The sequence below is a fragment of the Elephas maximus genome, chromosome 16 (genome assembly GCF_024166365.1).
Source record: "Elephas maximus indicus isolate mEleMax1 chromosome 16, mEleMax1 primary haplotype, whole genome shotgun sequence".
NCBI classification, from domain to species: domain Eukaryota; kingdom Metazoa; phylum Chordata; class Mammalia; order Proboscidea; family Elephantidae; genus Elephas; species Elephas maximus.
Genome location: NC_064834.1, coordinates 4561163 through 4573377, shown reverse-complemented (window position 1 = coordinate 4573377; position 12215 = coordinate 4561163). Strand labels below are relative to the sequence as shown.

The 12215-nt window shown below is 54.2% G+C and overlaps 1 protein-coding gene across 2 annotated transcripts in view; it reads left to right on the top strand.

Annotated features, from left to right (window-relative positions):
- The first annotated feature begins 471 nt into the window (after positions 1 to 471).
- Positions 472 to 12215, top strand: part of RASSF4 (Ras association domain family member 4) — a 39493-nt gene continuing 27749 nt past the window's right edge. For both annotated transcript variants that reach the window (XM_049854838.1, XM_049854837.1), the window contains exons 1-3: positions 472 to 618; positions 10102 to 10195; positions 11105 to 11180. In XM_049854838.1, coding sequence (XP_049710795.1) covers positions 10134 to 10195; positions 11105 to 11180 — 138 coding nt within the window. In that variant the 5' untranslated portion in view covers positions 472 to 618; positions 10102 to 10133. The remainder of the gene's footprint in view (positions 619 to 10101; positions 10196 to 11104; positions 11181 to 12215) is intronic.

Genomic DNA, 12215 nt, shown 5'->3' with positions numbered 1-12215 from the left:
GGGGCGGGGCGGGACGGCCCTGGCGGAGTCATTGGGCGGGGCCGGAGGAGGGGCGGGGCGGGACGGCCCTGGCGGTGTCACTGGGCGGGGCCGGAGGAGGGGCGGGGCGGGACGGCCCTGGCGGTGTCACTGGGCGGGGCCGGAGGAGGGGCGGGGCGGGACGGCCCTGGCGGCGTCACTGGGCGGGGCCGGAGGAGGGGCGGGGCGGGACGGCCCTGGCGGAGTCATTGGGCGGGGCCGGAGGAGGGGCGGGGCGGGACGGCCCTGGCGGAGTCATTGGGCGGGGCCGGAGGAGGGGCGGGGCGGGACGGCCCTGGCGGAGTCACTGGGCGGGGCCGGAGGAGGGGCGGGGCGGGACGGCCCTGGCGGTGTCACTGGGCGGGGCCGGAGGAGGGGCGGGGCGGGACGGCCCTGGCGGAGTCATTGGGCGGTGCCGGAGGAGGGGCGGGCGGGGCCGGGCGAGGGGCGGGGCGGAGCCGGGCCACCGGCCGGCGCGGAGCGAGGGCTGCAGCTGACGCACCCTGCGGAGAGGCTCGGGTTTCGGCGCTGCCCGGCAGCACCGGTGCAGGCGTGGGCACAGCACGTGCTGCGGCTCCTGGGCGGCGCGATGGGTGAACGGTGAGTGATGCACACACAGGAGAGGCCGGGGGAGTCCAGGAGCCCACCGGAGCCCGGGAGCGGCCGGCGGCCGGGCACTGGTGTCCCTCGGGCCGCCGCACGCCGGGTCCCCTCGCCCTGCCAGCCGGGTCGGACGCCCCAGGTAGTTCCGGGCGCGCATCAGGAGCCTCCAGCCCAGGCTCTCAGTGGGCGCTATGCCTGGCACCTCGTGCAAGGGGAAGGCACTTTGGAGGATAAATCCTGAACGCGAAGGGCGAGCGTGGCGGCAGGTTGCTCTTCAGCCCGCCTCTTGCCTCGGCTCAGCCCGTCTCCTGGAAGCATTTATCTCAGAGCTGGCGGAAGGGACTGGAAGACGCAGGGGGCACAGCTCTCTGAATTTAGAGATAGCAAACCAACGCCCAGGTAGAGCGAAAGGAGTGGCTTGCCCCGCAATCGTTTTTATCACAATAGCTCCAGGTCAGCCTAGTGCTAGGCACAGTGCTAAGGGCTTTATTTAGCACAATATGACACGTACTTCTGTGAGATTGGAACTTTCACGATCCCCATTTTCAGATGAGAAAGCAGAAGCTTAAAGAGTTGTGTACTTGACCAACTTTGCCCAGATTAGTCAGTGGCAGCGGCAGGATTTGAACCCAGGTTACCTACTCTTACCCGCTGGGTGCAGAGCTCATCCCCCCCAGCTCCCAGGCCTGCACCTTCCACTTTCTGCCTCAGTGCACTTATTAACCTGGCACAGCAGCCCAGTGGGAGGGAGGACCTCCTCTAGTGTCAGGACCAGTGCCAGGCCAATGTCGGTTCTTTCTTAAAACACAGTAAAGAAGGTTAATAACCCCACTGCACAGAGGAATTCAATAAGGTCGCACAGTAATACCTGCCGATATTCTAGAATAGACTCCACAGCCATGCGCATTCATTTGTTTCACCGTAGCGTAACCGACACTGGCCAGTGCCAGGTGTCAATTTAGACTTGTTGCCAGAAGCTATGCTTAAAAAAAAAAAAAAAAGGTTGTAAGTGAATCAGTAGTTGTTGTTAGTTGCCGTGAGTCACTCCATCTCATGGTGAGCTTATGTATAACTTCCAGTGAAATGCAGGTCTGTCTGCCTCCTGCTCCTCTGCTGAGCTCCTGAGCTGCTGCCCCCAGAGTGAGAGGTGCTAGGAAAAGGAAGGGCGGGGCGGGGGGGGGGGGACAGGAGGACAGGGAAGGGGATAGAGAGAAGACCAGAAAGAAAAGGGCAAAGAGGAGAGAAAGGGGTAAAGGAGAGAGAAGAGGGAAAAGGAAAGGGGTAGGAGAGAGGGAGAGAGAAGGAGGAAAGGGGGGAAGAGGAGGCTCACCTGGGCCAGATGAAAGAGACTAAATTTAGTCAGGTCAAGACATTGCTGGCCAGAAGTTGTAAGGGATGTGTTCCAGCACCTTTTGGGTGTATACTAAGCCTGTTTTCACTGGTTTAGTCCTAATTCTATGACTAGGTGTTTTAAAACTTGGACTGCTAGACAATGATAGGTAGTGAAAAACAGGAACCCTGGGTTGCATCCCAGTTCAGACCATATAGATGCAAAGCCTCAAAGGGGGCCCTGACTGTTGGGTTGGCCAGAAAGCACTCTGGAGTGGGCCTTTGGTTCTGGTTCTGCCTCGGCCTAGCTCAGGCACAGGTCACCACCTCTCTGGTACAGTCAGCTATATTTCCTTGAGCACAAGCACTCTTCAGGGGCCTCTTGCCTTCTTAGGGTCCCACATGTCCTACTGTCTCTGTGGAGTCCCTGACTCCCATTGTCAACAGTGACAATTATGGAAGCTTTTGTTGATCATGGGTGAGCACCATACCAGGCCCATTATACATATCTGCTTGTTAGCCTTCACAGAAATGAGGATTGTAGTTATTTTAACTAATGAGGAACCCGAGGTTTAGATAGGGAAAGTGACTTGCCCAAGGTCACACAGAGTAGTGTTTTTGAACCCAGATTCTTGCAAAGGCCGGGGGGTTACCCTATCAAAGAGTACATTGATGAAAACACTTTGAACTTATTTTACAATTAAAATTAGGTAGGAAGTGGCTACACTTCCCAATGTTTCTGCAGTTTTTCATGTTTGTCAAAGAAGAGCTTGCAGTTTACTTGGTCCCCCTTTTCTAGCTGTGCTGACCTCTGTCCCCAAGTGATTTGGGACTGCCACTACCTGCCCCACCTCACCTTGGGTTTCTAGGGCGGGGTTGTCATCAAGCCCCATAGTCACAGAGCTGGGTGGAGCCCTGAAGACACCCTAGGCCATCTGCCAGTAAAACCCTGGCTAAACTGAGGCTCTGGGATGGCACGGTGTGCCGAGGTCATCCACCATCTGCCAGTAAAACCCTGGCTAAATAAGGCCCTGGCACGGCACAGCGTGCCGAGGTCACCCACCAAGCTGACACCGCAGCAAAACCCACACCTAAACTTCTGTCCGTGCGTCCCTGCCTCCTCCTTCTTCCTGGGACACATTCAGCAGAGGGTCTTCACCTGGAATCGGGGAGTCTAGGAGCACACTGGCCAGGGTCCCCTGAGCCCCCTGCGATGGTATACAGATTTGGAACATGTGTTTGTGTGTACACATGTGTACACATATGCGTGCATTTTACTGGGGAGAAGGTCTTTAGCTTTCATGAGACTCTAAAGGGCTCCATGACCCAGAAGACATGCAGCATGCCTCAGCTGTCACAGGAACCACCCACAGCAGCTGCACGTGGCACCCAGGGCCTAGCTCAGTGACTGTCACAGGTGGGGGGCAGCTGGAGAGAGCACCCAGGGCTGCCCTGCAGCAGCTGCCACTTAGTACTGGGCCCTCTGTTCAGCCACCCCTGGGATGATTGGCCAGTGGTCATTCCGAGCCCCTGTTTGGCCCAAAGAGCGTGGCTGAGAGGGTCCCTGTTTCTGTGGATACCTCTTCTGCATGCAGGTGAGCCTGGTGGAAGAGGGGTGTCCCCACAGGACCAAGGAGTGTGCATCTAAGGGGAACAGGACTGGAGATAGCTTTCTTGCCCAAGGTTGCCGAGCCTTGACAGCAAGATCAGAAACCAGAAATCCTGCCAGAAATTCCTGCCCCTGGACTGGGCCCAGGAGGAAACTTCGTGGAGGAGGCCAGCTGTGTGGGTGCTGAGGGCCAGACTCTTCCGAGAAGGAAGACAGTGCAGGGCAGTGGGTGGGGAAGCACAGGCCTGGGGAGGGGTAACTTCAAGGCTGTGTGAAGTGAGCTGGGAGCCCCAGCTGGCTGGGGGCATTGAGGCTTCCTGTCTTCCTGCTCTCCCTCTACCATTGTCACCTCCCTCTTGACTGTCTTCCTACAGCTCCCTAGCTAGTCAGTCCTGGGGTGGAGGCCAGGAGGGATGAGAGTCCAGATGGGTGGGCGATGGTGGAGGTGGAGAGAGAGAGGTGGGAGGTGGAGTGGGGGGCTGGTGTGAGGCTAGCCAGGCTGGAGGGGCCGAGGGCAGGGACTCCTGAGCTGCTCCTGCCATCTCACTCAGAACAGCTGGCTTTCTAGGCAAAATGCTGAGCCAGGGGAGACCGTGTTCAGCCAGACACCCCCTCACCCTGCAGCACCCTCCCTAGCCAAGCTCCTGCCTTTGTGTTCTGTTTAAAGATCTTTGGTGCCTTCCTGCTGCCTGTGGCTGGTGCTTGAAAGCCCTAGCCCTGTGTTTTGGAGCCAGGAATTTGGGCCTCCCAGGAATGCAGCCCTTCTCCAGCACCTGCCTTCGCCCTGGGATCCCCCCAACCGCCCCCCCCCCCCCCCCGCCCCGCTACGGGAGAGAGACTGGGCTGAGAAGGTCCCAGCTGTGCCCACCGGCTCTCGCTCCTCATTTCTTTGGCTTCGCACATCTTTCTTCACCTGCTTAATTCAAATCATGCCTAAAGTAGAAAATAAGAATCACAGTCTCATGAAGTGTTAGAACAGAGGTTACCAAGCTCTAGGATTTCAGACATGCTTAAAACATTTAATTTGGATATCAATAGGTTTTCAGTTTTGCTAAGTAAGGACAACCACTACCATCTATTCTCACCATTATTTTATGAAAGAGACGATACCCTAAGATTACAAAGTAGGAAGGACATAGTCTTAAAAAAGAAGACTTTAAAACATTCTCAATTTAGCTTCCTGAAAACTCCACTTCCTTGGCCCTCTCTCCTCATGTGGCCACTGACCCACAGGCATTGGGCTCCATGGCTACTGAAGAGTCACAGGGTTGCCTTCTCCTCTTATACCCACCCCGTGACCACAAAAGAGGAAAGAGGCCCAAGCCTAGCAGTCATCAGGGCTTCGGTGTCATTTGTCCCAAACCTAAGTGAGGGACAATAGCAAGGGCTGGTTGGTGTCAGCAGCCCCCCCTCATGCTGGCAGAGTAACCAGGGAAGTGGAAAGAAAACAGTTTACTGCCCTTCACTAGGGACAGGTAACTGGGGCTGGCACTCTGCCTGCAGCCCCTTGGGGCCCCTCCTCTGGGGGGTGAGAGCCCAGACTGCAGCTTAGCTCTCTGTTTGGGGCTGAAGGAAAACAGGGCAGAGCCCCATCCAGCTTGGGGGTTGGGGGAAGGAAGCAAGCCAAGACTAAGCTGACAGGCTCCCCAGAGTGGCAGGATTGTGCCTGGGGTGGCACATAGGCCCCGCCTCAACCCACCTCCCTGCTCCTCCTTCAACCAAAGCAGCCTCCATTCTATCCATTTGTTTAAAGATAAGATTGTGTTGTCTCTAAAGGTTTGAAAAACAGTCAGAGAATCTGGAAGGCCCCACTGGGGCACAATTCAGTGATTCTCTGTTGAAGAGGCAGTTTCAAGAAAAGGCTTCAAATGGAGAAGTCGCAGTGTGCTGTCTCGTTGGGGTGTGTGCTCTCTACCTCTCTTCCCCTCTCTCCTCCATCCCCCCAACTCCCTCGTTCACCAGCTAGTTGTTTAGAGGATGCCCCTTTTTTTAGTTCATGTTTATTCACTTTAGAACAAGACACTGGTAGTGTCAAAATGAGTGAGAATCTCCTCACCCTCAGTCTGGTAAAGGACATCAGTCGTATGCAGTGTTCAAGTTTAAAGCAGAATTTTGTGACTGATCCCAGAGCTCAATCTTGGAACTCAAGGGAGACAGAGGTTTTGCCCACCTGGAACCAGGGATGAGACACCTGAGAACCAGCAAGATCAAGTGACTTGCCTGGGTCCACATAGTTGATGGGTGTCAGAGAATGGAGAAATATGTGGCTCTCTCCCAGGAGAAACTGTTTTCTATGGTGCAGAGGTACCCACCCTGTGAGGCTCCAGATCCCGCTGGCAAGCTGGATGAGCCTGCTTGACTGAGCTGGCCCTTCATTGCCTTCCATCAACCCTGCTTTGACCTCCCTGCCATCATTTCTTATATTGTGCTTCCTTCTCTGTTCCTGCCAAGCTGAGCTACTTACCCTGCCAGCCCTCCTTCCCCCTTCTCTCTTCACCCTGCCATCTGCTGTCTCTGACCCCTCCTTTACTTCCTCTTTGATCCTCCTCCCCACTGAGCGGCTACCCCCAGCCCAGCTGGTTCCATCCAACTCCAGCTGGAGGCACTCAGCACGTTGTCATGTCCTTACAAGAGCAGAGCCTCTGGGGTTAGAGCCTCCCAAAGGCCAGGGCAGGGAGGACCCTGTGATTCAGCACAGTGGTTTTCTAGTGGTGTTACCCAGAGCCCTAGGCAAGCCCTGCATGGAGCCCCCCAGCCACCAGCCTCACTGTCACCCAAGGCAGCCCCCTTTAATCTGAGCAGCATAAATATTCCATCTCAACAGAGGGTTCTGCAGTTGAGAAGATTTCAAACCCATCCGAGGTCAATATTCTTACTGTTCAGATGGGATAATTAAGGCAAAGGGGTGCAGCTGAAGCCACACAGCTCCCAGTCCAGAGCTCTTTGGGAGGAATGTTCAATTAAGTGTCCCCTGATTGACACAGGAAATTCCACATGTAAGTGTTCCTACTACATGAAGCAAATGGGCGTATTCCCCTGACGTTGTGGGGGATGAAGGTATTGTAAACTGAATCATGCCATGAATCAGAGGTCACACAGTGCAGCCCCACAGAGTACATCCATCTTGCAATTTTTTTTTTTTTTTAATCTGGCTGTATTTTATACATATATGTGTGTGTGTGTGTCCTTTATAGCTGAATTACTGCATTGATCAGGGTAGTCTAGGTTATGCTGTAGTCACAAATCCCTGAAATGCCAGCGGCTTATCACAACAGAGGTTTATTTCTCTTTCCCAGTTCATGTCCAGTGTGGGTTGACAGAGGGCTCTGGTCACTTGGGACCCCAAGCTGATGAGTAAGGAGTTGCACCAGCTGAAACATGACTTTCTGGGTCACCGTGACAGGGGATGAGAGAGCTGGGGCACTGCACGTTAAATGGGCTGGCAGTGACAGACACACTCTGCATGCGGCCCGTTTGTCAGAGGTGGTCACATGGCCCACTAACTGCCAGGGCTGGGGAATGTGCGAGACCACGTGGTCCTTCCAGGAGCAGTGTCTCTGCCACAGTCACTGAACTTTAAAAGTGGAATGTAGCCCATAAAAATCCACATTCTTGGCGTCTTGTAAAAAACCAGAAGAGCCGCCCCTTAGAGCAGGAATGTGCCCGCAGCTTCCTGTGAGCTCTGCTGACCAGTGTCCCTCAGCTGGGGCCTCTGTGTTTCCTGGAGACTGATATTTTTTTATTCCAGCTATTTCTGCACAACCTGGGAAAGCCGACTCTGCCCCCCACCCCTGCCCCTGTGAGGCTTCTTGTATTGATTCAGTAGTTTTAACATGTTTATGGCTCTCCTGTGATGTGGCAGGCTTGTACTAGGTGCTGGGAATAGGTGGGAAAGCAGAAAAGCCACATCCCTGCCTCACGATGCCCCTGCAGGGTGAGTGGGGAGCTGGGAGGAGGTGCTGGGGCCCAGCGGGGCTGCTCTGGCCAGGGGTTTCTGTGAGAGGTAACATCAGAGCAAGGAAGAGGAAGAAGTGGTGTTCCCAGCAGAGAGCAGGACCCCAAAAAGCCCAAAGGGAGGAAAAGGCATAGAGCCCACTCAGGAGGCTGTAAGCAGCTCAGGATGCTTAAAACCCACTAATTCAGTGGTTCAGCGGGAGAATTTAGTGGTAGAATTCTCACTTTCTGTGCAGGAGGCCAAGGCTCACTAACGCACCTCGTAGACCGCCGCCACCCATCTGTCAGTGAAGGCTGTGTGCTGCTCTGATGTTGGACAGGTTTCAGCGGAGCTTCCAGATTAAGACAGATGAGGCGGAAAGGCCTGGCAGTCTGCTTCTAAAAACCAGCCAATGAAAACGCTGTGGGTTGCACTGGTCTGATCTATAACTGATCATGGGATGGTGCAGGACCAGGCCACATTTCATCCTTTTGTGCTTGGGGTCACCATAAGCTGGGGGCTGACCCGACAGCAGCTAAGCAGCAGCTCAAGAAGGCTGGGGCTCAGAATAGAAAGTGGGGAGGGGTGGGAGAGAGGCTGGCTACAGAGATAGGCAAGAGAGCAGACCACCTCCTATTGGTCTCTGGATCATTCCAGCTCTTGCTCTAACGCACTTGCTTAAAACCAGATACAATTGTGCCATGGACCCAGTCACATGGCCTACCCTGGACTGAAGTCAGCTTCTGCACGGAGGGCGTTAGAGGAACTACCCCGAGAGAGAGCCCAGCAGGTCACTTTTTCCAAAAGCCCAAGTACTGAGGAACTGAAACTATTTTAAAATCCCTGCTGCCTGCAGAGAAGAATGCAGAGCCCCAGCTCCCAGGCCCCGATGCCCCTCTTCCCCTCCCTGAGCCCCAGGAGGTGGAGCCTTGCTGCAGGCTCATAGGGGATGCTCTTCAGGGGGACACGGCCCCTCTCCAAGACGCAGGATGCCTTGCTCTGAAGCATGGCAGAGGGGAGATGTTTATAGGATGGCTCTGAGGGTGCTGGGAAACCCCTCCCTCAAACCATGCCCCTTCTCCAGGCCAACCATAGTTCCCTGCTTCCAGAATCAAGTGCTCATTCAGGACCGACTGCAACACAGAGGAGGCCCATGGTGTCTGTGGATGGCATGGAGCAGGGAGGCCGAGAACAGCGTAGGCTGGGCTAAGTCAGGCCCAGGGGACATGGTGCTTGGGAGAGATGGGCACAATCCACCCCGAGGACATTAGCAAAGATAGCAGCCAGGACGGATCTTGAGCCCCACAGTAACCTTTCCACACATAGGTTGGGAAGATGCAACTGAGCAGAACTTTGTGGGAATAGATGTTGGGGGTTTTGTGAAAGAGCAGCTCAGTGTGACTCACCTTTGGGCCACACTGTGTGCCCTGGCTGTGTGTACCCTGGCTACATATGCCCTGGCTGGTCATACCCTGGCTGTGTGTATCTTGTATGTGTGTGCTCTGGATGTGTGTATCCTGTATGTGTGTGCCCTGGATGTGTGTGTCCTGGATATGTGTCCCCTGGGTGTGTGTATTCTGTACGTGTGTCCCCTGGATGTGTGTGCCCTGGATGTGTGTACCCTGGATATGTGTACCCTGGCTGTATATACCCTAGCTGTGCGTACCCTGGCTGTGTATACCCTGGATGTTTGTGTCCTGGCTGTGTGTGCCCTAGCTGTATATACCCTGGCCGTGTGTGCCCAGGTTGTGTTACCACCCAGTATTACTTAACTTCTCGGATCCTTAGCTGTAGCTTGGAAGATGGAAGTTAGATGTAGGTTCAGGACTGGAGAATGTGTGTACATGTGTGTGTCTGTATACGTGTGTGTGAATTGTGTGCACACATTTGTGCATATGTGTGTATGTGTGCATGTGTAGGTTCAGGACTGGAGAATGTGTGTACGTGTATGTCTATACGTGTGTGTGAATTGTGTGCACACATTTGTGCATATGTGTGTATGTGTGCATGTGTAGGTTCAGGACTGGAGAATGTGTGTACATGTGTGTGTCTGTATACGTGTGTGTGAATTGTGTGCACACATTTGTGCATATGTGTGTATGTGTGCATGTGAATGCATGTACGTGTACATGCCTGTGTGGGTGTGTGCATGTGTTTGCATGTGTGTGTTGTGTATGTGTGTGTGTGCATTTGCATGTGTACACGTGTGTGTGTGTACATGTGTGGGTGATGCTTTAGCTCACCGCCCAGCATATAGAAGGAGGGAGGCCAGGGGGCTTGGCAGGACTGGTAGAACAATGCTGAGGTAAAAACCATTGCTGAGGTTGTCCCAGCAGGAGGAAAGCAGGCATGGGGTCTGACCTGCTTAGGGGACTGATTGAAATTCCTGGAGATTATGGGGAGTTTGGGGTGGGGGTTGGTACGGCGGGTGGTACCCTTGGCTTGGCAGTTCACACCTGGCTTCTCAAGTGGCACATGGCTGCCACATGGCAGAGTGTGGTCAGAGCCTCTTGGCCACACCTGCCCTGTGGCCTCCGCATCAGGGCTGTGAGCACTAGGGAGCTGGTGCTGGCCTCTTGGCTTACCTGTCTCTGTACCTTCCTGGCAGGTGACTTCCAAGTCTGCAGACAGGAGGAGAAGATGAAGGAAGATTTTCCACCTAGTTCTCACGTGCCCATCAGCAACAGCAAGTCCATTCTCAAGTAAGCCTTTGTGTCCCTGCTGTCTCCTCGGCACAGCCACTCACTGTCAGGGTGCCTCTGGTGGCTCCCAGCAAACCTTGGCATCCTTTGGCCTACAGCTGCCTTCATCATCACATGGCTGTTCTCCTTCTGTCTAATTCTGTGACTCTTCTCCTCTTTTATGAGGACACCACTCAGATTAGGACCCATCCGAACTGATAATATTTCAGAGATCCTATTCCCAAACAAGGTCATATTCACAGGCACAGGGGTTAGGACTTCAACGTATCTTGTTTGTAGGGGCACAACTCAGTCTGTAACACTCACCTAGACACAGGCTGTGGCTCTCCCTTTATCCTGCGAGACATCATTTGGTGGGGTGGCCTGCTGAGGACTTTTGGGGTCCTATGAACTCACTGCTGTCCCTTAGTCCCTGGCTTGTACCCTCTGGAAAGTCATGATGGGAAATAGGGGAGCCCCCCTCATGGTGCCACCACCACAGCAGCAATAGCTGCCCTTGTAGGAAGTGATATGGGGACAAAAGCAAAAGTCTTCAAGATGCTGGCACCCTTTGACACACTAAGCCAGACCTGGGGGTTATTCTGAGGAGGTGACTCAGAGATCAAGGACAGAGATATTTGTCACTGGACGGTGATCTGTAATAGCGAAAGTGTGGAAACACCCAGATATGCAGGGATGGGCCCGTCACGTGAGTTTCAGTTCCTTCAGTCCCGTGTCTCCTAGGAGAGCCCGTATGCGAGACCCTCTGCAGGGCTAAAAGGCACAGGTCATGGTGGCATCCTCTGATTATGCACAGCTGGCAAGATGGGTAGTGCTATGCCCATTTTAAAGTGAGGAAACTGAGGCCAGTGAACAGCTTGCCGAGGGCCTTGGCCACCCCCCGAGAGTGTCTGGTGTCTGTCTTTTTAGGTCAGAGCTCTTAAGCCTACTAAAAACCTACAACTGCTACCATGAAGGCAAAAGCTTCCAGCTGAGGCACAGAGAGGTAGGTCCATTTCTGTTCTTCATCCATCAAGTCACCATTTATCCTGCTTTGTTGAAGACAGCCCTGGTTCATACCTGTTGTTTCCAGGTAATTATTTATACTGCCCCCTACACTCTCGGAATTGTTCTGGTTTGGAGACTAACTTATGTGGTCATCCTAGTCATTCATTTCCAGCGACAGGGACCAGGTTGCCAGTGGCCAGGATACCTCCCTTGGGGACCTAGTAAGTGGTGCTGAGATCCAGAGCCTCCCTGCCAGAGTTCGGAGCAGGTGGAAGTCACCTCATGACTTCTACCTCTGTCCAGGACTTTTCTCCAGGTGAATTGCTGGGACATTGGAATTTGAAGCCCAGAAATAAGGAACGCAGCAAAGGGCTGTGGCTTATGCAAGATCACAGGGTGGCTGAGGACTGAAGACAGGGCTTCTTTGCTGGCCAATCTGAATAAACATCAGAGGAAAGCCTTCAAAGGGAGGAGAGGTGCCCAAAAGAGACCCTGTGGATGTCTGTGGGTGGTCAGTCTGTAAAAGTCCCTCACAGTTGCTGTCATATAACTTGGCAGGGCCCACAGTCAGTAGCTCCTTGCCGTCCCTCCCACCTTCCCGAGCCACGTGCTGTCTCACAGGAATCTAGCAGCCGTGTAGGGCTTCCCTCCACGGGCCTCTTCCCTCTACATGGCAGGACTCTCAAGAGGCCACGTCCATAGACCGGATGACTTAGTCCAGCAAAATCAGGCCCTGGGAGAAGGGCCAGGCACCTGGAGGGCCCCGTGGTGCCCAGTGCCACACTTTCTACTTTCTGCAGCTCCTTCACGCCCACCCCATCTCATTGCATCTTCCCAGCACTGTATCAGTCAGGAGGGACTCAGTCTTCTTACAGTAACAAATAACTCCCAAATCCCAGTTGTGTAACACAACAAAAGCTTACTTCTCACTCAGGCTGCACATCCAGTGTAGGCTGGCAGACCGGCTCATCCTTGTTACTCAGGGACCCAGGCAAACACACCACAGTGGTGGGAAAGGAATGTGGTTAATTGC